General features: G+C 48.4%; 1 protein-coding gene across 1 annotated transcript in view; it reads right to left on the bottom strand.

Moving 5' to 3' along the window:
• Positions 1-25,506, bottom strand: part of ZNRF3 (zinc and ring finger 3) — a 153,705-nt gene extending 128,199 nt beyond the window's left edge. Inside the window, exon 1 of the mRNA XM_032311519.1 lies at positions 24,939-25,506. Within this exon, the coding sequence (XP_032167410.1) occupies positions 24,939-25,238 (300 nt within the window). The 5' untranslated portion in view covers positions 25,239-25,506. The remainder of the gene's footprint in view (positions 1-24,938) is intronic.
• Between the last annotated feature and the right edge of the window lie 756 nt (positions 25,507-26,262).

Genomic DNA, 26,262 nt, shown 5'->3' on the forward strand with positions numbered 1-26,262 from the left:
AAATTTAAACTCCTCATCTCGGAGCCTCCCCTTAGCACCTCACAGGGGTATTATCTCAGCCCTGGTCATGTCACATTCTTCCTATAGGCAACTAGAGCCTGAAGAGCATATTCCGTCTTTTGTGCATTAACCAAGGCAGAAAAATCTGAAAAATCCACATCCATTCAACTCAGCCCAACACCCCAAGGGAGAAGGCACCCTAAACCTGGCAGCCAAACCTCACAGCCTCAGGGTCAGAGTTGGGGAGGACAGCCGTCCCCAAACCCAGGATTTTAATGACACTGGCAGATCAGCCAGAGAGAGTTCTTCCAGCAGCCTAAAAACACATTTCATGCAACTCTGTGGTGGGCACTGAAGAGACTGTTACCCGTGAACATGCGTTAAAAACAGGAGCAAGCTTAATGAAAAGTCATTTGAGACTTCCCAACTGCCAGGGCACACCTCTATATTGTCTCCCTGCTGCTCATCAGGTCCCATGGCTTCCTAAATGGCAAAAGGCCCCCAGAGCTTGCCAAATGCCTCCCCAGACCCTCCACAAATGCCCAGAGGACAGGTGTTGAGCTTGCAAGGCATTTCTGCTTAACTCCATGAATCTCCCTAACCCAGTAGACAAAATTCCTTGGGCGGGGCGGGGGAGACAGACACACTGTTACTGGGATCCTGGGTGGCTTAGCTGATTAAGCATCTGCCTTTGGCTCAGGTCATGATCTCAGGGTCCTGGGATCGAGCCCTGAGTTAGGCTCCCCCCTCAGTGGGGAGTCTACTTCTTCCTCTGCCCTCAACCTCTTACTCTCTCTTGCTCTCAAATAAATAAATTTTTTTTTTAAGTCAGTGTTTCTTGGTTCTTTTAGACTATCATACAACTCCCTACCCTTCATCCAGGTATACAGAGGACTACAAACTGGCTGAGCTAAAACAGAAGCAGCAGCCCTATCACAGGTGAAAGGCGTTCAGGCCACGGTGGTGATGACTATGTGCCAGGGCCCTTTTGGAAGTCATGAATTAACATACCCTTAGCCTTCCGAGCTCATCATCCAACGGGACACCAACTGGACCAGCACGGACCCTAACCAACCTAATACCAGCTAGCGAGAGTGGAATTTCCCCAGCTCGAAGGTATTTGAGAAACGGACTCCTGTGATCAAGTATATTTGTGAAATGCCAGATGGAAAGGCGTTCAGGTGGATTTCCTTTCAGCAGGATTTCTCAGAGCCATTAATTCACTATTGTGCCATCTACATCTCCAAGATGGAATAAGCAGCACTCGCAAAGTCCGCTCACCATAGAACCCTCTCTAAAGCATTCTGTAGGGCAAGAGTTCAGACGACACCTTGAGAAAAGCTCATCTTGAGGCAAAATCTGCACTTGGTCTTAGAAACTGTACCTCTACTCTAATACAAGGGTGTCCGGGGTCCTAAAAATTCACAGCATTCCCAAGCCAAAATAAATCAAACCACCAGTGAACACTCGAGTCAGCAAGAGCTAGGAAACTGTGTCTCTGAGCCTAGGTTGTCTTTGTCAATCCCCAAAAGAACTGTCTTACTGGAACAACAACAAAGGCAAGGCAGCCTCAGCCTCCCTCCCCTGGAGTGTTTGCTCTGCACCTGACATCTTTCCTAGAGACAGAGAAGCAGTAATTGAATGCTTTGGTTAAGAGGAGGGCTCCTTGATCCCCAGATGTAATCTGGCAGAGCTGAGAGATAAGAATCAAGCCTTAAAACAAAACAAAACAAAAAAAAGTTACTGAGCAGAAAGGAATAAAGGTCACAAGGGGCTGAAAGCAGGAGAGGCAGGAAAGATGAAAACAGAAAACTGAACATTCTAAAGAAAATCCCGCCTGGCCCAGTTCGTTTTGCACCTCTTGCCCTAAATAAAAAAGCTGACTCGTGCTTTGGTCCTGGCTAGAGTAAGCAAATGTTTCTGGAACCACTTCACCTAGGTTACATATCTCTACATTAAACATTCCAAAGTTGCTAAAGGCCTCCCAGGAGCATCTGCTCCTGTTTCTCGGGAGGGAGTCGGTTCCTGTGGAAAGGGTTTGTTAAGTTTGATTACAACTTTGAAGAGGGGTAAGAAGTCTGGCCCAGAAGAATTTAATGGCCAGGCCTTTCTCTTACATAATTTGTAAACAAACAGAGTTTATCCCAGTGTGGCTCATTTGGCTCAATGGCTGCATTTAGAAAAATATATTCCTCATTCATCAGAAGCCACAGTTAGGCCTGTCAATAACCAGAAAAATGCCCAAACCGGCCAGTCGCTCTGTTGCCTAATCCTAACGGACCTCGAAATCTCCCTTCTGAAACCCAGGACTGTCAACAGATGGAGCCCCAGCTGAAGGGTCATGGCCAGAATCTGAAAAGCGGCTGGGGAATCACTCCCCAAATTTCTACACACTCATGGTATATAAAAATCCCGGGGTGGGGGGGCCACAGCAGCACATTTCCTGAAGGTGTCATGAATGGTTGAATGTATGGGTGGAGAGCAATTTGTACTAATAACAGTGAAAGGCCAAAGTTGGCATGTAATTTATTTATCTTTAATAAAGGGAATTCAAGGTTGTCACTAGAATGTTACTTACTCCCTTACATTCCAGGCTGCCCTAGGGATAGGAGAGCACAGCCCCCGACTGAGGCCCTGGGCTACTGTGATTACAAACCATGCTGCTGGGGAACATGGGGCCAAGGAGGTCCTGTCATCAAAAAAAATCTGGCCGTCCACATGGACATCATCTACCACAGGTGGCTGTAAGGCCCCCAGGTCTCTATAATAAAAGGCAAACCCCTCTGCCTGGCATGCCCCCAGTCCAACCCCTAGTGGCCTCTGCAGTTCTCTTCCCTCTCTGATTCTCCAGTTTGAGTGATTCCCCCGATCCTGTTCCTGCCCTGCAGGAAGCCCCTGGCCATACAGATCCAAGAATCTCACCCAGCCCCCACACCCAGTTTACAGATGTGGGGCTGAGGCTCCGAGAGGCTGGCTCCTTCCGGTCCCACTGCAGTGGCAGATCAGGGAGCGGGTCAGGTCCCCTATGTTGCAGCCACGGCCTTGCTTGGCCTCACCTTACTCCTCACAGTGCCACAGTGCACGTACTCCCCACAAGGCCACCTCCAGATCCATTAGAGAAAGCCCCATCAGACGCCATCATAGGCTCGTCTTAGCAAGGAGTGCTTTCCCCCCAAGTGTAGGCAGGGGCAAATCCCAGCCCAGCCTTCTTCAAATCCAGATCGAGGCTCACCCCAGGCCACTGCTGCCCAACATTGAGGCGCTTTCCCTCAGCCCCTGCACCGGGGTACTCAGCCCATACACATTACAATGCCACCAGCTCTGGGACAAATTCCCTCTCTCCCAGCTGCCCATGAGCCCACCCCTACAGGAAAGAGCCAGCAGTGCTTCTGTGAACACTACCCAGAAGACGTCATGCTCCACATCCATCAAAACCTAAAGAGGGCATTAAGCCTGACCAAACACACCTTTAAGCAACCAAAGAGTATTGCAGACTCCCTCGCCTTCATACCAAGAATACAGGAACATGACAGACCACAAAGAAGAGACTGGTACAGCTCAAATCCACAGGGGAGAAGAAAGCGTGAAGTTACTTCACTGTGTTCTCTCAGGACCTTGCAGATTCAAAGTGTAATGGAGAAGCTGAGGCTTTCCAGATACAAACCAGATTTCACCAAATCCGTTGCGTAAATGAGGAAAGTACATGAGCCAAAAAGAAGGTGGCTTCTCCTTTTCACTAAACTACATTTCTAGGAACCTAAGCACATAGACCTGCTTTGCACAACCATTCTATACCAGCAAAAGCAAATTTTAGTTTGATTGTTTTCTGAGAAAATTAGTACAGCGAAAACCATCCTGGTCTGATGGCAGAGTCGGTGGTAGGGTTGGTTAGCAAACCCAACAGGAAGCCCCTGGCACAGGCCAATACTTAAAGGCAGATGGCTCCTGGTCACTGTCCATTCCCAGAGGGCAAGTTTCCACAAAGAGTTAAGATCAGGGAGAACTTCAGAGTTTTGGGAAGTGATTCAAAACCAAAAGGTGTTCTTCAGACAAAGTATGCCTAAGAAACCCATTGGAGCCACTAGGCCCTTGCCTGGGAACCAGTGATCTCCACTAGACCATTAACTTCATCTCTGCTCCCTGCCCAGACAGATCTAATCAACCAATTTAAAAAACCCAAACTGCAATCACGGGTCCTATCACTGTATTATCAATGCAGGCTTTCCCTTTCTCGAGCAAAACAAATTGCATGGGACTGACCACTCATCTAGCAATCCAGCTAAACCTGGGGAAGGAGCATGAAAGCAGAACAGATTTGCTCCCATTCCTACTTCTGATCAAGGGCAGGGCAGACACATCCCATACTTATGGGGCAAATTGATGCCCCGTAAGTATTGCTGGAAAATGCAAACATCACCCCCGTGCAGGCCTTGGGCATCCTAATTCATCTGTCTCAGACTTCTTTCTGCCCAAATTTCACTAGCTAACGACAGCCCACTTACCCTCTCCAAAGGTGATTTGCACAGTACCTAATACTACTTCAAGATGTGCTCCCAGGCACAACTGCCTTATCCATAGTACGGTCGGTGTGCACTGGGGACCCAGGGACAGAAGGATGCCACCAAGATGACTAAAGAAGACAAATAAACATAAGCTTGTCCAGGGGTCTCAGGAAAGGAATCTGGGCTTCAATTAATTCTCAGTTAACTCTACAGACCTGACCTACAGCCAAATGCAATGACATGTTGCCTTCTCTCTCTCATTTACCCTTCTTCTGAACTATCCTTTCAATCAATTGTTGTTTTAGCTTAATATAAGCTACTTTTTTTTTAAGATTTTATTTATTTATTTGACACAGAGAGAGAGATCACAAGTAGGCAGAGAGAGGGGGGGAAGCAGGCTCCCTGCTGAGCAGTAAGCCTGATGTGGGGCTCGATCCCAGGACCCTGAAACCATGACCTCAGCCGAAGGCAGAGGCTTAAATATAAGCTACTTTTTTTTTTTTAAGATTTTATTTATTTATTTGACAGAGAGAGACATCACAAGTAGGCAGAGAGGCAGGCAGAGAGAGAGGAGGAAGCAGGCTTCCCGTCGAGCAGAGCCAGATGTAGGGCTCGATCCCAGGACCCCAAGATCATGACCTGAGCGAAGGCAGAGGCTTAACCCACTGAGCCACCCAGGCGCCCCCGAATATAAGCTACTTTTAATGTGAAGTTAAACACACTGCTTAAAGAAAGTGTGGGTACCAAAGGTGAATGTAAAATAACTCACTCTCGTGGTGCCCTCAGAGCCAAATTTAAAAAATAAATAAATAAATAACGTTATTTTCAAGGTCCAAAAGTAGTTAAGGCAACATCTTAGCTTCCAATCAACAGTGTATTGAAAAAATACCCACTTCCACTAAATACCCTAACTCAACAAGAGAGACACAAAAAGGACCTGAAAGCTACCTGAGAGAAAGGTTTACCTGGGTCCTTAAGTCTATAAGGACAACAGCCAACAGGCTTTTTATTGGATCTTTTGTTCACATGTCATTTTTGTTAAAATAACATATTTTGTTAAATATCTTATCAACCATTTCAACAAGTTCAAGTATGCTAACGTCTGCTCTGGACCATGTGCTAGGGACAGTTAAAAAGTGTCCTGTACAATCGTCCCCACAGCTTGCAAAGGGGTGGGGGAGGGGTGGAGAATGGGACTTATGTTTCAAGACTGCCAATGACAGAGCAACGAAACTTCCCTGCAGAGAAAAAAACCCTACGGTGTCCGTAACCAAATCTGAACATGGCGCTGAGTTTGAAAACCAAATCAAAGCAAAATCTTATCAACAAATCCCCATGGGACCAGACCACGGGAAGGCACGGACACCATCTGGGCCCTGTGTGGAACAAAAGATCACCACCTGCTCCCACAGCAAGTCGCTCACACATTCTCAAGGACTGTCAAGTTCTCATGTATGAGAGACCAGAAAAATTAGGGGAAAATTAGATAAGATTAAAATAATAGCTGAAGGACAGTCCAAAGCCGGCAAGATAAATTGTCAAATGGAGTGTGGCTGTGCCATTGGCATCTGGGGGGTTTTATGTGAAAATGACTTCAGGAAATCCTTCTCCAGGTGGCAATTAACATTTTAACTCAAATTCCCCCAAGGGAAAGGGAACTTTGGGGAGGGGATAGGGAGTCAGTGGGGTGACTCCAAGACTGCGGAACACTGAGTAAGCCCTCAGTACGTGGATGAAAAGATGAAAGAGTCAAAACCCAAGCCGGTGGCTGTGCCCTGAGCCCCTGCTAAGCAGCAGCAGCACAGCTCTCCGCCATAGCTGCCAAGTTTACCTGCTGAACCTGACCGTCTAACAGCTGGTTTCCTGGACTCTCTTTCCTGCAGGACTGGGAAGTCCTCAAGGGTGGCGATCCTATAGCGCCAACATGTGTGAAGCATTTACTGTGTAACTCGCATGTATTATCTCACTGGATCCTCGCACTCCTTTGGAGGGAGAGGTACAAGCTATAGTGTGCCATGTTAGAGATGAGGAACCAGGTTCGGGAAGGTTGGGTGACCTGGCCAAGATCAAAGGCAGTAGGCCTGTCTGGCTCCAGGGCTCTCCACCTCTGTGTCCCTTGCTTGGCAACAGCCAGGTCAGCTCTGAACTCTCAGAACGCAACACACTGTAGATTTCAGCCTCGAGAGGTTTTCTTAGCTCTAAGGGGTTAGCAGGACGCCATTGGATCTGCCAGCCTCAAAATGCCTTACAGTGAGGTAATAAACACACTCCTGAGCTCCGGGCCAGCCCTCCATTCGCTAGCGGTGCTAAAACCTCTCTGCTCTTTGGCGTTCTCATTTCAAAGAAGAGGGGTGAAACTCAGAATCCTCCCGAGGATCTAGTGAGACACACAGCGCCAGGCCCCAAGGGCAGCGTCTAACAACGCATTCGTTCGTTTCAACGTTCCACCAACCACCTACGTGACCTTCAGCCCTAAAAGGCTCCTGTGTAGTAGGAGGCAGAGCCAGCAACGATGGCAGCAGCCATGGAAAGTTCCAGGTTTCTGTCGGACAGGCCCAGGTAAGTAACAGCAGCCGAGAGTTCAATAACTTGGATTGTTTCACAAGCAGAATGTTTACCCAGAGCACAGGCTGAAGAATCCACCGTCCTCTGTTCTATAATTTGTTTTGATTGGTACAAAGTTTTCTTTTCCTTTTTCTTAATGGTCTGACAGACCTGCATCGCGACTCTGTTTTTCCCATCCCCGACACTGAAGGCTAGAATTCTCTATTACTTTCAGCCCACAGGTCGTAGAGAGCCAAATGGAGCAAGCCTGCAAGAGCGGGAGAGAGTTCTGCCTCGCTGTGGTCCCTGCCCAGTGACGACAGAATCTGCTGAAGTTCCATTATAAATCATAACTTGTGGAGGCCCGGTCAACACGCACGGGCAGGGTAGGACATCGCAGCCTGGTCATCTGTTAAGAGACACCTCCACACACATTGCCCGGTGTCCACACTGATCTGAAAGCTCTTGGGTCAGCCAGAGAGCAGATTCCTGAGCCAAATCCGAAAAAACTCAGCCTCTAGAAAGTCAAGGGGCAAACAGAAGTGCCTTAAGCAATCTCAAGCAGGAGGGATGATACAGAGAGGTGGCCTTTACCAAAGAAGCTAAAGGAAGGGTCAGCCTTGTGTGAATGCAGCCAGAGAACTTTCGCCAAAGCTGCAAAGGAAACAAAAATAAACCAACAGGATAAAAGGAAGGCTGCTGCATGAGGAAGAACTTTTGCTCCAGTTAAAAAAAAAAAAAAAGAGAGAGAGAGAGAGAGAGAAGAAAAGAAAAAGAAAGCACACACTGAAATGATCTAAAGCTGCCTATAAATATTTGGGAACATCAAAGGCGGTCCTGTTAAATTAAAAATGCTGTCACACAGATAGGAACTAGCCTCTAGCACTGCCAGCTTCAACATGTGAGCCTGTGATCTGAGGAGTGAGGGCTCAGCTCCTCAAGAAATCTGATTCACTAAAGAAAAAAGTGAGCGAGCAGTTGAGTTTTAATAAGGGCATTAAATACCTGAGGAATGAACTAATTAGGGTTTAACTCTTTCAAGATTGCCCGGGCTCTTAAGAACGGTGTAAAGTAAGCTCCCTCCAGAATCTAGTTAAATCGGCCTCAAAACCTGCAACGTGAAAGAAAAGTATTAAAATAGCACCTTAGGACTTCAAAGCCAGTAAGTCCCACCAGGTCCCCTCAGATCGCTGGCAGAGGCTGAGTGAAGAGAAAAGAGAAGGCTAACCCCAAATTGTTTTCTGAGATGAGGTTAGGTTGCTTGCTTATTTAGAGGCATTTTTTTTTTTCTACTTGGACTAGATAAGAGCAGGCTCACTTTCTAATACCACCGATTCATCCTACCCTATGAGTGTGCCCTTTAGCCACGACACTCTTAAGAGTGTTGAGCGGGAAGCCCTTCATCTATGGGCTGTGCTCCTTCGCTCGCGTGCCACACCAGACTTTACGGCTGAGCCTCCTGAGACATGCTCAAGGTCACTCCAGGAAGTCACCCAGAGATTTCCCTGCACGCATGCTGGATCAGAAGCCTCAGGAAACCAGGAAGAGTCCTCAGTTAGGAAAGTTCCATCAGGACAGCAGATCCTTTCAGGAGCAAGATTCTTGGGTCTTGACCTAGAAAAATGTGGACCCTCAGAGATAGCAAGGAGAAAAGCTCACCTGCACAAAAGGAGAAGGGGCATCTTTCCAGCACCCAGTCTCAGGAATGTGAGAGAAGGGGGTAGACAGAGATGGAAACTACCTTCTCCATTCAAGGAGAGGAATGCACAGCCCAGTCCTGGTGCGGGGGGAGGGGGCGGTAGTTTAAAACACATACACACACAAAACCCCACAATGCACTCCTATCATTCCCATTTTTAGAAAAAGTCAATGTGTCTAATTTGAGGGTTAAGATTAATCAAGTATTTTCTTTGGCAAAATTGCACACTGGATCAAACCAAGTGCTGAAGTCACTTGTGCTGGCCACAGGCCCCACGTAATTAGGCCCCCAGAGCACAGCCTTAGCGTATCACAACATTCCATGTGCCCTGGTCGGATCCAGAGGGGCAATCAACCACCCAGCGTTCCTTCGGAGCAGTCGTGCCCGTATGCAGGCCATGTGGCGTGGGAACAACAAGCAGGCTAGCCTAGAAACCCAGCCTCCTGTACACGGGCCTTGCAGCTCCCACATATGCATGTGCACCCACAGACCCCAAACCGACAGACCTCAGGGTCAGGACAATGATCTAGGTGTAGGGTACGGGGGTTACCAGATGAAGCTGCAGCAAAGCGCACCTCCCAGGAAACAGAAGTGAAACTGGGAAGTGGGGACCAGGGAGGAACGAGCTTCCTGAGCCTCTTGCACAGTGCTGACCTGTGCCACTCTGGGGAGTCCATGGGCCCCCACCTGGGGAGCAGGGCTACCGAAGTGGTGAGACACAGAGCACGTTAAGAAAAGACAGCCGTGCTATGACTTCTCAATGAAGTAGCACCTCTAGATTCTTTAACCTTGCTAAACTACCACTTTAGAATAAAAATGGTCAACCACTTGGGAACTACAGCAGGTTAGGCACAAGGAACGTCCTGAAACAATGTTTAGCATCTTCTCCATCAGCAGCCTCACCACCACTAAAACTACAAGCTGTGAGTAGCTCATTTAACACTCACAACTCGAGGAAATATTTCTCTCCATTTGACAGATGAAGAAACTGAGACCCAGAGAGGCAAAGCTACGTTTCCATAGCAGGTGACTGGGTTCAAACCCAAGGCAGTCTCTCCTATCAGCGAAGGAAATCCAGGACCACTCCTTCTGCAAAATTTGTAACTTGCTTTAAGGAACCTGGTGAACCCTAGGTAGCAAAGCTGAAAACAGCTGCTCCTAACACCCCCGTCAATGGTCAATGACACAGAAGTGTCCTCTCCACTCCTCCCAAATGCAGCTGGCCCAAGGACGTCCCTGTAACACAGAACTAAGGGGAACTTATACCCAAAGCAGATTAGAGTTCAAAAATTAACTCTTGGAATACATGTGTATCTTCGCCCATAAAACGGTGGTGTCATTTCTGCCCCACAAAAAGCCTACCCATGTAATTACTAAGGCACCCAAGGTTCAGGGACCCCACTCGGGTCAGTTCATCTCTTAAGAACTAACACAGAGCAGAAAAGCAGCCAGAGCAGAGGTCAAGAATCTGCATACTAGGGGCACCTGAGTGGCTCAGTGGGTTAAGCCTCTCTGCCTTCAGCCCAAGTCATGATCTCAGGGTCCTGGGATCAAGCCCCACATGGGCCCTCTGTTCAGCGGGGAGCCTGCTTCCCCCTCTCTCTCTGCCTGCTGCTCTGCCTATTTGTGATCTCTCTTCCTCTGTCAAATAAATAAATAAAATCTTAAAAAAAAAAAAAGAATCTGCATACTAAACTCCTTATGTCCCCTTGGTATCTTGTTTCCTAATGTTGCACACAGCTCTAACAAACATGGTTCCCTCAAATTGTAGGAACAAACGACAGAAATCAGAAGCAGCATATAAGAATTACTGAGAAGGAAGCAAGGAAGAAAGAAGAAGGAAGGACATATACAAAGGTGCCACATCAGCTCCCACAAGACGGCCTCGTGTACTGAACTCCAGGGGGTACCTTCATAGCCATGGTCATGCTGGACCCACGTTAGGACCAATTTACAGCAAACAGAAATCAGGTATCTTGAGGAAGTAAAGTTCTTCCTAATTCACAGGATAAGACCCTTCAGGCTGGAGTCAGGGGGAAATGTCAGATGATAGATACACCAGACCTGCCCTGAAGGAGGATCCAATCTAATGGATGTCACATAGCTGACCCCAAGTCAGCAAGCAATGTGCGATCAACCTCCCCTTCCAAAATGTAAGTTTTCTTTCAAAGGGGTGGGGGTAGGAGGGTTGTTTTTCTGTTTTGAGCCTTGAAGGCAAGGCCAACATGAGACTGCTTGAGCTGTTGAGCCTGTGAAGGTCCCAGCCTCTGGCAGCTCAGCCCTCCTCCTGTCAGGAAATGCTAGGACAGCTGATGGCGCCCGCCAGTCCCACCCTGCTCTGCCAGAATGGGCCCCTATCTGGCTTACTAGACCCTTCCTGACCATGTCACTGTGTAACACCAAGGACCGCAGAATTAGTCACGCAGGGCACCATCTGCAAAGGGGCAAACAGCATTCTAGTGTGGGGTGCCCGGGACACAATCCTCCTCCTCCTCCTGTCCCCAACTCCGCCTGCCAAGACTTCAGAGCTACGCATCCGAAGGTCCCACACCTGGGTGACAGCACCCACAACCAGGGTCTTTACTGAATAAGGAGAATAAGTAGGGGAGAGGATAGGCCTTCTTGGGATGGGGAAAACAGGGGAATGAAGATAAAGAGCTGGGAGAGAGAGAGTCCCCCAAGCACCCTCCCTGCCTCATTCTTCTTTTCCTCCCCCTACTCCAATCAGCTATCACTAGGTTAGAGTTATCAGAGAGGGCAGGGGATGTTGGTAGGGCATGAGAGGAGGGCACTGGTAATAGTAGGAGATAGGAGATTCCCTATTCACCCTGCAGCAAGTAGGGAACACATGTGCCAATGAGATTTATAAATATGATATATATATACATACATACACATATATGTCATATAACATCCACAAGTTCGCAAGAGGAGGATGCAAACAGCCTGGTGAAAGTAAATTAAGAAAATTAATTAACATTCTCTAAGCATGTAGTAAGAATTCTAGAGTTTTCTACGACATCTTCCTACAGGGGCACCTATGGGGAATCATTTTCCTTAGAGCATTCAAAACCATTCTGCCCCCATCCCACTGCTGTTTTAGAGCCTCCCCCATCCAAAAACAAGGTTGGCATGGCAACCCAAGCACCAGTCACCGTGGTCCCTAACCACATCCGCCAGGGCTTGGCATGCTGAGGCATGTGCCAACTCTGTTGTCTGTAGGGCACTCCTGGCCACAGTACACGGCAAGCTATAATCAAGGCAGAAACCAGAGCATTCGTATAGAACTCGGCTCAACATAAATATTCATTAAATGGGAAAACCTATGGTGATGCAATGTTGAGACGGCAGATTTAAACACAAGAGTCAGGAAATGCAAAAATTCCCACTGCCACTGGAACCTGAAATCACCCACACAGTACATTTAATGCCACAGGCGAGTGTATGTGTGTCCTAGAGATGTAAACCTAATAACACCCAAAGTCCACAACTATACATCAGCTGTTTGTTTAATTTCCTGGATGGCATTTACTGATGGACACTGGAACGTGTCCTGGATATGCCCTGAAGAGGCATGAAAGGAAACCCTCTCGTATAAGTGAACTATAACATGTCATAGATAGACTCCAGAATCTTCCAGAAGGTTCCAGGGCCCAGATGATAGCCACTATCCCACAAAAACAGCAATGACAACCAAAAAATAATCTCAACATGCCAACATGTCCATAACCAAGAAATAACTGAATAATTTCCAGATGTTCATAGTGGGCCCCATAAAGAGCAGCAAATCAAATGTTCGTGAAATTAAAATTGAAATTTCTTCCACACGAAGCCTGCTGGCCTCTTTAGGAAATACTACTGTAGTCCTTGAAAACTCTGCTTCCCACCCAGCGCTTAAAATACAGGATTAAGGCCCATGCCAGAGCTTCCCAAGGCGGGCAGAAATGAGGTTTAACGATACGTTACAAATTTAAGTAAAGACCTATGAACCATTGCTTCTGACGGGTCACACTGGAGCTACATATAAGTTTTGCTGTTCCTCAAAAGTACCCGTTTTCTAAGTGTCACCAAGATATTAACCAAACTTAAATAAAACATACTCCCTCAAAGTCTGCCATCAGGCTGAAATAGTCTCTTCTCCAGCATGCTTTGGACACCATACCCACGCAGTCACACACCAGGCTGGAAGGAATTAAAGATGGCATAATCCCCAGGGCCACACCTCCTTTTCCGGACCCGGAGAGCACGGGCAAGGTGAAATTACTGTGCCAGTCTGGTCCATCCCAACTACTTGGAATAGCCCTAGGACACACCCATGTCTACAAGCGGCTTGTGAACTGTTTCTACAATCATAGAAAGTTCTCCCTCAAACAAGCCCAGTCTTTTTCTGGCCACACTGATATCCCCATCACTAAGTATTATGATCTAGAAGAAGGATTTCAATTCGGTAAATATTTGAGTTGTATTGCAAGGGATGAGTAAGACATAATCCCTAGCTACTGGGAGCTGTGATCTCTTGGGGAAAAGAAAACATGAACAAGAGAATAACTACAATGAGGAATTTAAGACCTGCTGCCAAGTGAAGGACAGAGGATTTTGGTTCAAAGGAACACACTGGTGGAACAGGAAACATGTGATAGGAAGGCCTGGACATGTGACCCCAGTGCAGGTGAGAGCCCTGGGAGAGGGAAAGGTGGGGTCAGGAATGTGGGGGCGTAAAAATGTATTATAGTAGAGGGGCTCTCGGGATGAGAGGCACAAAGGAAAACCCAGCACCCACTCAGGGAACAAAGGTGGAATGCAAAGGACCCAGGTCTGCAGCCCAGAGGCAACAATGAGAGGGAGACTTTAGGCCCAGGTCACCTGTATGCTCAGCTAAGTAGTCAACAGTGGGACGGAAATGAAAGATTTGGATCAAGGCTGCGATGAGATCCAAAGTTACCAATCGAAAAATGAATCTGGTGGAGAGAGGAAGAACTGACTTGAGGAGTGAGAATGCGAGGTATGAAGAGGGAAGGTCAGCAAGGAAAGAGGAAATCAAGCATCGTCTGGAGCGCACCATTTCCTTTTGACCTGGCCACTGGCTACCTTGATTACGATTTTGAAAAAGCTTTGCAAGTCAAGATTGCAACATTTTTTACATGCCATTGGCTGTCTTACTTACCACGAACTCCAACACTGAGGCACTTTCTGAAAAGATGAAAAATCTCTGGGTACCCCGTGTCATTTCTTAAAACTGCATAAAAGCGCTGAACACATGTGTCATAGGCACTTAAGTAAAAGTATACAATTAGGTACAAAGAAAAGCAGTCTATGTCCAAGTATGGGACAAACCTTGGCAACACGGACAACCTGAAGGGCAGCTGGCCTTCTGGGGCAGAATTCAGGGAAGGCCACTCACTCCCAGCTGAGAGAAGAAATGATAATAATACAGGTCAGAGTACACTGCAGACCCTAACCCATCAGGCACATGGAAGATTTTCTGGAACTCAACCAGTGGAGCAGGACACTGTCCGAGAAAGATCCAGCACTGGGGGAGCCCCAAGACCACACTTCTAATCACAGCTTCTCCTGTGACCAAAGGCTGGAAGCCCCGCAGTCCCCTCACTATAAAAGGACAGCTGAGCCACAGCATTTCCAGCTCAAACAGGAACTCTAGAGATCAAAAGAAACCAAGGAGCAAAAAGAGAAGAGGAACAAAGATCTTCATGGAGACACAGGTCAAACAACATCAGCCTTCGAGAAGAACAAGAAAAAAATGAAAGCCCCTGTCCCAAGGCAAAAAGAGCACTCTGGTCACACAGGGCCATTGAGCCTTCCCCAGCAATGTAACTAGAGGCTCACGGGGTCCCCTGAGGCATCATCATACTGCCGCAAACGGGCATCAGACACCATGCCTGGCTGAGGAGGGAAAGAAAGGAGACTCAGAGCAACACATAGACACTTTCAGCTTTGGGGCGCCTGGGTGGTTCAGTGGGTTGAACATCTGCCTTCAGCTCAGGTCATGATCACCAGGTCCTAGGATCAAGCCCCACATCTGCTCCCAGCTCAGCAGGGACTTGGCTTCTCCTGCTGCCCTTCCCCAAGCTCGTGCTACACCCCCACCCCCGCCCCAATCAAATAAATAAATAAATAAATAACATCTTTTAAAAGAAAAAAAATGCTTTCAGCTTCAGAACTTTCAGAGAAAGGATGGCAAACTCCAGGGCCCAATGGGGCCAGGCGTGGGTAAATGTAATTCCCAGTGAGTGAAGGAAACCAAAGCAAGGAGACAGAACCCAGTTAACCGGAGGACCCATGACCCATCTGAAGGGCACGGCTGCTACTCCACGGAGGCAAGATGGGCGGTTGCCGTGCAGAAAAGGGGACCCAATGTTGCCCAATCTTTTCATTTTGCAAGAAGAGCCACAGCCCTGGATTTTTATGTAAAACCTCTAGATTTTTAACAGGGATCAAAGAAAATACCAGGAAGCCGTTTTCAGCCTTGGTCCTGCCGTCTGAATGCATGCCTGCGGACCTGGCTCTTGGCTCTACTTGCGTCTCTGCCCACCGCAAACCGACAGCGTCACTCCGAGTGAGAGGACAGATTCATAGGGAACCTAGCCTATTCAGAAGCAGAAAACCTGCTCTTTCGGCGAGGCCCGAAACAGTGGCTGCAGGAGCAGCACCCTCCTGGGCCACAACCTGGGGCCGCAGGGTGAGCCGACAGTGAGCGCTTCTCACGGCCTCTGAGCACCGCCACGTGCGAGGACAGCCGGCCTCTCCCTGCCCAGCGCACATGCGCAGCCCTGGTGCTCCTGAATCACGCTCAGATGCACCTACAAGGAAGGACCCAGAGACCACACCGGGGAACTTCCCTTTGATACAGATACTCCTAATATCTCAGATCCTCATGGCAGAGGAAAAAATCCAGTATTTTACTACTCACTAACAGAAATGCACAGATTTTCACGTGGATGAAGTTGCCCTTCCAGATTTGTTTGTTAGAAACAGATGCTACCCCTGTTATGAGCAGTTATAGGTGGAAACTTCTATGCCAACCCGGCAGCGGAACCTAAACTAAAACCACTCCTCTGCAGAGCATTCAAAATGTTTATACCACTTGACCCCACAGTCCTAATTCTAGAACTTCGCCCTAAGAAAATTATCAAGAAATGGAGATGAGCCACTCCTTAGAATAATGGAAAACAAGGAGTATGTTACGCAGACACTAAAAAGGTTTCAGAGCATTTAGCCACTGGAAAATACTCAAGGCGAATGAAGGGTTATAAGCACCACGTAATATTCTCTCACCATTTTCTTTAGAATACCTCCAAGACTGCAGGAAAATGAAAGGAAAGCTTCAGCAGAACACACAAGGTTAAAAGAGGCTATCTTTAGGTAGTGGGGCTCACTTTTTTCATTCATACTTTTCCGTATCTTCCAAGTATTGTGCAATAAGTGTATAAGATTTTTACGACTAAAAAGTAAGTTACGGGGCACCTGGCTGGCTCAGTCGGTAGAGCATGCGACTCTTGATCTCAGAGTTGTGAGTTCAAGCCCCATACTGGGTGGCAAGATTACTTAAAAATAAAACCTTAAAAAAACAATAAGTTACAGATTTCTTTTTTTTAAGGAAGATTTTGGCCCTGACTGAAAGCAATGTAAAATGAATAGATTCTAACATCTTTGCCTTATCTACCAGAATACATCAAGTCCTCAGGCAAGCAGGTCAGTGAGCTTTGGCTCTAGGTGACCCAAGTTCAATTCCAGCTCTGTGGCCTCAAGATGCTTACTTTGCCTCTCAGCCTCAGTTTCCTCTCAGGCAAATTTCAACTGTCCCAATTTGTATGGGAGAAATCTCAGAAACATCTGAAAAGCACATGCTATATCATGGGTGGAAAAAGGCTATGTTCTTCTCTACATTGTATCCATAGGAGAAACTCAATAAATGTCAGCTGACAAGTTACCGTATTCGAATTCAAGTAAAAAATCAAATTTTAATCAAATTCTTACAGCACTGGATAGGATCTTACACACACCCAATTAAGCGTGACTTTTAGTTTGTTTGTTTATTTATTTATTTATTAAGTAGGCACCAGGGCTTGAACTCATGACCCTAAGAGCAAGACCTGAGCTGAGATCAAGAGTCAGACTCTTAACTGTGTTAAGGAATCCCCTTTATTTTATTTACTTGTTTGTTTATTTATTTGTAGAGAGTGGGGAGAGGCAGGCAGGGCTGGGGGGGTGGAGGGGGATAGAGGGAGAGAGAATCTTAAGCAGGCTCCATGCCCAGCGCAAGCCCAAGGTGGGGCTTTATCTCACAACCCTGAGGTTGTGACCCGAGCCAAAATCAAAAGCCATGCAAGTTCAACTGAATGAGCCACCCAGGTTGCCCCCTCTTTTATTTTTAAAATGCAGCACCTTCGCCACGGAAATCCCCATTCCCGCATACACTTTTACACGAAACTGGCAGGATCCTCCAAGTCTATTTCCACCAAATTAAGTCTACACATTGAGTTTCTGAACAACCATATCACACTGGCTGCCGGAGAGAAGGGGATTAACACCAATCTTTTTTTTTTTTTTTTTTTTTTTTAATACCAAGTCTTAAAACACATCTTAAGGGTAATAAAAATAAAATGCTCTCCCTTGAACCACAATAAGGCAGCTGACCTCATTCTCTTCATACTATCATGAGTCAACAGAGCTGCTAGAAGTCAGACTTTAAAACATCTCATTCAGGCTACAAATGGAACAAAGAACCTCTACCCTTTACCTCTTCCCTATCCTGTTTGACAGGTATAAAATGCACGTCTCCACAAAGAGGTTATCAGCTTTAACCTCAAAGGGAGGTAACAACGCCTAGGAAAAGGCCAGAAGGCTCAAATCCACATAGTATGTCCTCCTATCCATGTTTCTTCAGAATGGGCTGCTCAGACCTAAACTTTGCCCCCCACTCCAGCTGCACCCTCAGTCTCCTGTAGATGCATCCTACCACGGAAGACCTGTGGTTTGCGTGGCTTGCCCCTGACACTCAGCTGCCTTTGGGTGGGGAGGGGTCCTGCTCACTCCCCACCTGCCACCTCACCTCACCCAGGGTCTGGCGGACAGAAGGCAGCAGACAATGTCTGTTGACAGAAGGAGCACAGCACCTGCAGTGAGTTTTCAGAGCAAGGATGAGTAGAGAGAATACGCACCTTCAGGTTCTTGCAATCTTTTACATCAAACAGGGAGCGTGCAGTCTGTGCAAAGTCAGAAAGGTGCAGAACGTGGGAGAAATCGACGCAGACTTCAGAACCGCTCTAAAAGTCAGCCACAGGGAGGAGGTGTGTCTAACCCCAGAAATCCCTTAAAGGCCAGAACATTTATGGCCACTCCAACTTTCTTAAGAGCCAGAGAACAACGGACGAGCCATCAAGTGACAGCTGTATACTTCAAGTCAGTGGTCCCTCTTCCCAAACTTGGCAGATTGGCCCTTCATGGGAAAAACGAGTTAGAACGAGAGAAGGAAGGCAGGCAATAAATCACTGTAAGCGTAGAGTGTCTTCTCAGTTGAAGTTACAGACTCGCTTCTTGGTCAGTGTTCCTGGGTATTCCCAAGTCCAAATTGTACCATCAGTTCCCATCATCTCATCCCAAGCAAAAGCAAGTGCCAGGTGAAGCAGTCTTGTAAAAACAGAAATGGCTTAGAATCACCCAGACTTGGGTTTGCATCTCAGCCCTACCCCAGACGTGCTCAGTGACGTCGGAAGTAACTTCACTCTTGGAGCTTAGTTTCCTCATCTCAAAACCTGGGGCGGGCTGTCTAGCTCTCCCACTAAGTGTGAGCACAGCCCTGAGCCCAAAGCCTGACACGCGGGAAGCAGAGTGGCACAGATATACAGCAGTAGCTATCTTCTAAAGCTCTGACAGAGGGAAAGACTGAGCAAGTCACAAAATCTAAATCAGAGGAGAAAAGCAACCACTTAGGGGCACCTGGGTGGCCCAGCCAGTTAAGCGTCTGCCTTCGGCTCGGGTCCTGATTCCGGGGTCCTGGGATCGAGCCCCTTGTCAAACTCCCTGCTCAGCCCAGCTCCCCGCTCCCAGAGTCTCCTGGTCCCTCTCCCTCTGCCCTTCCTCTCCCCTAGCTTCTGTGCTCACTCTCAAATAAATAAAAATTAAAAGAAGAAGAAAAGAAAAAAAACCATTTAAACCTAAAGTACAGCGTAAGAAGGCCTGACTTTCCCCAACAATACACCTGATTCTGAAGCATGTCTGCATCTCTGCGCTCAGCTGAAGTGTCACTGAAAAGGACAGAAAGGCTCCAAGCCTGGGAGTCTGGAGACCCAAACCGTTATCAGGGTCATCTCTACTCACCACATGCCCTGGGCAAGGCACTCCACTTCTCTGGATCTCCTTATCTCACACATTAAAGGGCTGAATCTGTTCTTCTGATTATCAAGATTGACTGAAATGTCATTTTGGTCATGAACTGTAAAGCCACATTCTCCAGACTTGGGAAACGCCAACAGGAAGCAAAGTCTTCACATATGGCACAGACTCAGATTAAGGAGGGTTCTGAATACCAAGCCTTGGCTGTCATTTCTACGGACACTGGGGCTGGGCTGTAAACCGTTCTTCGTGCAATTCTGTCCATCTGTTAATGGCTGTCCACGTTACAGCTTTCCCAGTACTCCGTGTTTTATCAAGCAAAGGACATCTACAGACCCTTATTAATGCCAGGTGTCCTGCCCCTTGACATGCACACACACAGGTTGCTCTCACACAGCCTGCAGTTATGGTACCAGTGGGGCCACCACAACCAGACAGAGGTCCATTCTAATGAAGCAACTTTCTGGAAATATCAACCAAAAATGCAAGATCATCAAAGAATGCATCAGCCACGTCAAAGGAAGTTACTCCAATCCCCTTGCCTGCCTGATGTCCATTCTAAATCCATCATTCATTCACCAACTATTAAGTGTCTGATAAGTGGCAGACACTGGGGACCAGGGATGGATCCTGGGAAGAGCAAAAACAAACAGACCATGACCATGGGGCCACGGTCCACAAAATAAAGTGTGAGGAGTTGTTTTTAAGGCATTTCGACGTCCAAAGATGCTCCATTTCATTTTCCAGGAAATGGTGAAAAGGACACACGTACAGTCCGTTCTCACAGATGCTGCCTTCAGATCGCCACCTTCTTGCACAAAATGCAAAAATTCTTTGAGAGGCTATTTTCTCACTTCCCCCAAGGATAATGCATTTAACTAGTACCAGATGGATGCCCAGGAGAGAAGCTAATTCATTATAGACAATGGATGTCTTGGGAACTAAGGTCTCAGTTCAATGGGGAAACCCTCTTGGGAAGGATTATCATTTATCCATACACATGTCTGTCTCTGTAAGAGACTGTGGACTCCAAAAAAAAAAACAGCAATAAAGTGTCTGAAAATAGGGTTTTGGTAAACATTTATCAGATGAATATGCCCGATGGAGACACACAAACTTGTAGACTTCTCTACAACTCTCGCCAGCCGGAGTCCCACGTGACTCCAGATTCTTAGTAATGGACTCTTTGATGACGGGTATTAGATCAGTGCTTCTCTTTTTCCTCTTGGGGAGAAGGGGCATCAGAGAACTCCCAAGAGGCAAAACTGTGTATCTTCTCAGGAAAACAGAAGAGCATATTCACAAGTGCATTGTGTGTATAACTGTGTATATAGTTTCAAGGGTTCACAGGCCCTCTCTGGAAGTCTGTGACCCTCAGGTTAAGAACCCCTATACTCGATTCTTAGAAATTAGACTCAGGGCGCCTGGGTGGCTCAGTCGTTAAGCGTCTGCCTTCAGCTCAGGTCATGATCCCAGGGCCCTGGGATCGGGCCCAGCATCAAGCTCCCTGCTCGGCAGGAAGCCTGCTTTTCCCTCTCCCACTCCCCCTGCTTGTGTTCCCTCCCTCGTTGTGTGTCTCTCTGTCAAATAAATAAATAAAATCTTTAAAAAAAGAAAAAAAAGTAATTAGACTCAAATTAATGCCCAAACCTAACCAGCCAAGTTCTATTTATTTGGCAAAAACAGGAGCAAAGGGGGCAGACAGACTTGAGTTTTGACCCAGGTTTTATTGTTTGCTAGCTGGGTGAGGTTGGAGTAAGTCAAATCGCCTTTCTCGGCCTCAGTTTCCTCATCTGTAAAATGGGTTAACAGTAGTTGCTAATTCCATTTAAAGTCAGGAGACGATGAGTAAACACATGTGCTTGGCACAGTGCCCTGTACACCATAAATGGAGGCCATCACCACCTCCCCTCTGGTCTGCAGATTCCACGCTTAAACCTCCCACTCCCATCTGCATCTCCATTAACAGCTCCCGTGGGATCTTAGAGAACAGGGCAGAAAATAAGAGACCCTAAGAATTCATAAGGTCACAAAACACAGCCCTAATGTTTTCTCCCAAATCAAACGCTTGGTTTTACCCTATGAAGGCCCTTCTGACAAGACAGTCAGCAATCTCTTTCTGTGTAAATCCAGGTCAGCTGCCAGCACACATTGTTCTATGAGGCCAAGTCAATTTTTAGAGGCAGGCCCCTTAACTTAAAACGGAGATGAAAAGAAAAGTGTTTGATCAAATACTGAACTGCAGAAACACACTGACAGGGAAACAAGGCAGAGGAATTAGTTTCCTAAAATTATTCCCTATGATGCCCTTAGTTAATATTGGGTATTTAAGGATGCCCTCAGCCCTTCTAACCTGCCACCTGGCTTCCCCCAACCCTTCACAGCTAAACGCACTGGCTTAGTTCTTAAATGTTCTCAACTTTCCTCTGCTTTCAAGACCATTCAACACTTATCCCAGGATATAGAAAGGCCAATTTTAAAGTTACACAAAACCTATCATTCAGCGTCCTTCTACAAATGAATTTCTTAAGCATTTCTAAATATTTGACTTCAAGGAGGAAAAATGCTTTTCCACTTTAAAACAATCTTTCATCTCTAGCGATGCAAATTTTCTTTGTTTGTTTAACCAATCCACATACCACTGGCCAGTGCTTAATCAGGCCTTTATTTAACATCACTAACCATGTGAGTTGGGCAGCCAAGTCTGCAAGTTTCAGATAATGATCTCATAATAGCAACAAATTGGTTCAAAGCTGAAATATGTATCAATACGTCTAAGAGCGCTTTAAAGTTCCACACTTCAGAATGACAGAGCTGTAATTAATTCCTCCAGCACTCCCACTCTATGCCTGACCCTTAGGAGCAAATGGGCTTCAGTGCTGCATTAATAAATAAGATAAGATAATTAACAGCATTTCATATCCACACACTGTTTCCACTACTTTCACAGATGAAGATGTCAAAAAAGAAAAAAATCTTTCTTCTTAACAGAGCACACTGGTGACCTTGGAAAAGTTATTTAAGCCTAAAATGCACAAGGAGAGAACCAAGAATCCTGGTGACTAATCCCAAGGTTTCAATTACTATCACTCGCACTCTTGCACTCACTCTCTCTCTCTCTCTCTCCCCGTCTCTCTCAACCAGGCCTCCCTTCCCCTAATCCATGCAAATGACCAACAGGTACTCTAATTAGAAGTATCTGGGGCAAACCAGACTGTGATAAGGTATCTTCTGTCCTGTATATAATGCGGAGGTTGGAAAAACAGTCATGCAAACCAATTTCCTATCTTAGAACGTTTAAAGTAAAGAAACTCCCAAACGGGTCTTTTTCTCCCCTTAACCATGAACAACAGCACTACCGAACTGCACTGGAAATAACACAAGCAATGCTTCAGTGCCACTGTTTAGGTTTAGTTATCGGAAAATAAACTCTGCTCTGAAGATCATAAAAGCGTAAAGAGCAAATCACGCACAATTATTTTAAGATAGCAAATAAAGGCTTGAGAAGTTCAATAAAGTGCTTAGGAAAAAACATGATTAATCTGAAGCTAAATATCAATTTGCTTCTTCTACATTGTCACTTTTCATACAAAATGTTACATTTCCTCCCAGCAGTCCTGAAACACCAGCTTCCCTTACAAAAACATTTTTCAGGGCTGACAGGGACCATGCCAGTTACTTCAGTCCGAGCAGTATTTGAAGAACTAATAAAAGCATGCCAGCCTCTGTACACACATGGCCCTGAGAGCCACCCTGAGCTCCGTTTCTGCACTTGAGAGGTTCAGCAAGTAGGCCCCCACAATAAAGTTATTAAAGATATGGAGTGAGAACAGCAAGAAATTACTATTCAGACAGCTCAGATAAACTCACCAACACACTGTGCAGTTATAAAGGAATTAAGGACACCTATTAGTGATTGCTTAACAGTTCTACTTATTAAATACCATTTAAGTCATTTTTCTTTACTTAGCAATTGTTGACTTAATTTGGGGGGGGGCACTAAGCTAATGGACTGCAAAAAAGTTAGATAAGCACTTCAAAAAGAGTCAAAAGAGAACAGATTCCTTCTGCCAAATTCATACATTCCCGCTCTACTCACAAGGATAAAATAGCTACAAATGGTGTGTTTAAACTGCTAATTTTGTATTAAACGGTGAACCCAGGATTATCTCAAAGCCCAGCACTACCCATAATGGATAGCCCGCCAGACAAACTACGGTGGAGAGAGAGTACAAGTTAAAACACTGCAGATAAAAATCGCAAACTTCAAAAGTCTCCTTCAAAAAGTGAAGTGCCACGTTAAAACATCTTTTCTTTTAGAAAGCTGTAAATCAAACATTTCTAAAGCCATCAGGGCACAGTGAAAGTCTCAAAGAGAAACAAGGAGCTACAAGGAGCAGGCTTTAAGATTCAAACTATTCTTGAAGACTGCCACTAAAACGTGTAGGAATCTTCAGTAGACCATCTTCTCTAAAGCTTATAAATTAAAGACCATAGTTATAACATGAGCAAGGAAAAAAGTCCAAAGCCTTTAACATATGTAGTCACCGGACTCAAACATGTGTTTCCCCTTGTATTTACCCTGCAGAAGTTTAAGATGGGGATAAGAGCCCTGTGAGGCAATGCTGCTGATTAATGCCTGGCAAGGGTGCCTCCCCCGTCTTTGTAAGGACACACCTCTAAGGAGCCAAGCAGCACAGCTCCCTGTCCTATCCACACCGGGCTGAGTATGCACCACGGGAGGGGAAAGGAAGAGGCTGCCATGCAATCATCCGTACAGTTCCCCTCTTTTCATTCATAAGTCATCCAAGAGTAAAGCACAGAAGGCCCCAAGCTCAGAGCCCTGCAGCTATCCCATCACCTCCAAAAAGGCTCCAAATCAAGCCAACCATTTCAAATCGCCCGCATCCGAGGCATGCATATTAACCGCCATAAGTGCGCTGGCAGTCTACTAACAAGTTGATAAAATCATAGCCAAGGAAGCGGGAAGGCATCTACCCAGCTTAGCAACCGCAGAGGCTTCAACTCAGTCCCTCCTCCAAAGTGTAGGCACGGCTTAAAAGCTCTGCCTCGCCAGCTCCCTTTGGAATGCAGACCTCTCTCACTGGGAGCAAGGTGGGGAGGCCCTGTCAGTGAGCGACCCTGTCTCCCGATTTCCAGGCCCTCCGCAGAAGTTCTTGGCCCAGGAGCGGGCAGGCAGTCTCCCTCCCACCCTCTGTAATCTGAGGCACGCAGCGAAGGCTGCCTTCTCCGGCCACTCCAGGGCACTAGCGATCCCCACTCCTCCGCCAGCTCCCCCTGCTTCCCTGCCTGCTGCTGCTTGTCCAGAGCCCTGCAGGGGGGTCAGCGCCCAGGTGAAGCTGGCGGCAGGTTCCAGGAAAGAACCTAATGGGCAGCCCGCGGACAAACCTGGCTACTACTCTCAAAAAGAACACGCAAGGATGGAAAGCAAAGCCTGTGACCTGAAACAAGCCACCCCATCCTTCATCACTCTTCTTTCCAAAGTTGGCATTCAACAGGTAGTTCCAGGACTTCCACCTGAGGCAAACCGAAATGCCCAACCGGCCCAAGGGGGCCGCCCCAACATGGGTATCCGGACCCGGGGTCCCTCTCCCGCCCCCCGGACCCACAGGAGACAGAGTCCCCACGTGCACTCGCCCCCCGCTGCGGCGCCCCGGAGGCCGCGTCCCGCCCGCCGGCCGGGGAGGGATGCAGCAGACCTCCTCGCCGCCCCTCCCGCCCGCCCGCCCGCCCGCCAGCCCGCGGCGGGGTCGGCGGGCGCAGCCCCCGGAGCCATCTTGTGGCTGCGGCGGCGCGGGGCCCGGGCGGCGGGCAGCTACCTGCACGATCTCGCCCTCCGCGCTGAGCGTGGCCCCGGCCCGCGAGAAGCGGCCCGTGAGGCCGGTGGTGTAGGTGGTGTAGTCGCCGCTCGGGCTCGACTCGAACAGCACCACCTCCACAAACGCCGTCTCCTTGGCCCGCGCCGCGCCGGGCCCCGCGGCCGCCAGCAGCAGCCCGAGCAGCAGCGGCAGCGGCGGCGGCGGCGGCAGGCAGCAGCCGCGGGGGCCGCGGGGGCGGCGGCGGAGGCGGCGGCGGCGGCGGCCCGGGGCCCCTGGGCGCCCGCCCGAGCGCGGCCTCATGGTCCTGCGGCGGGAGGGCGCGGAGGGCGGGCGCGGCCGGGCATAGTCGCGGGCCGGCGGAGGACCGAGCGCGGGCGGACGCCTCACAGCCCCATCGCGGCGGCGGCGGCGGCGGCGGCTTTGTGGGTCGCAGGCTCCGCTCGGCTCCCCCGGCCGTCGCGCCGCGGCCCTTTCATCTGCTCCACGTGAGGGGTTATCCCCGCCCCGGCAACGTCGTGACCCGCTCTCCCCTCCCTCCCCGCACTCGACCGCCGCGGCCGCCCGGGGGGGGGGGGGGGCGGGAAGGCGGGGCGGGCGCGGCGGGGGGCGGCCCGAAGGGCGGGCACGCCCCCGAGCTCGCTCCGCCCCCTCGTCCCAGCCCCGCCCCTCGACGACGGCCTGCGCTCCACCCCATTGTTCTCGCTCCGCCTACCGTCTTGCTCCGCCCCATTGGCCTCTCTCCGCCCCTTCCCCTTCATCTGTACCCCGCCCCCTCGTCCTCGCCCCGCCCCCACGCTGTAGCCCCACCCCTTCATCCGCGCTCCGCCCCCAGCGGCAGACATTTCTCGTCGCGGTTGCCAGAGTTCGGCGGGAACTCGGACAGTATCCTGCTGCCAGGCGACTGCGTTCTCTCTGGAGGCTCCACGCGTCCTGGTCCCGTGCGGTAGTTAGGGCCTTGTCCTTCCCGGCTCTGCGGCCCCAATCCACATTTCCCGGGAGCCCGCACCAGGCTCTCGACCCTCACCCCCCGCCTCTGGGATCGAATGGGAGATGCTCCCGCGGGTCACAGCCGGTTGCAGCTCAGCCCTGCCTCTTGAGACGCGTCTGATTCTTGCCCCAGTGTCACTAAGACAGTTACTCAACTTGGGGGGCGGAGGTGGGAGCCATTTAACCATGGGATTCTGATGGAATTCATCCTTCTGCAGCCCAGAAGCTGTAACTCAAACACCCCCCCCCAAGAGGGTTCTTGAACTTTGAGTCTCTCCGTGTGCAGAAGGCCAGAGTATTCCAATACCATCAGTCTTTATGCACAGAATGATGGCTG

This window comes from Mustela erminea, chromosome 13 (genome assembly GCF_009829155.1).
Source record: "Mustela erminea isolate mMusErm1 chromosome 13, mMusErm1.Pri, whole genome shotgun sequence".
Lineage (NCBI taxonomy): Eukaryota > Metazoa > Chordata > Mammalia > Carnivora > Mustelidae > Mustela > Mustela erminea.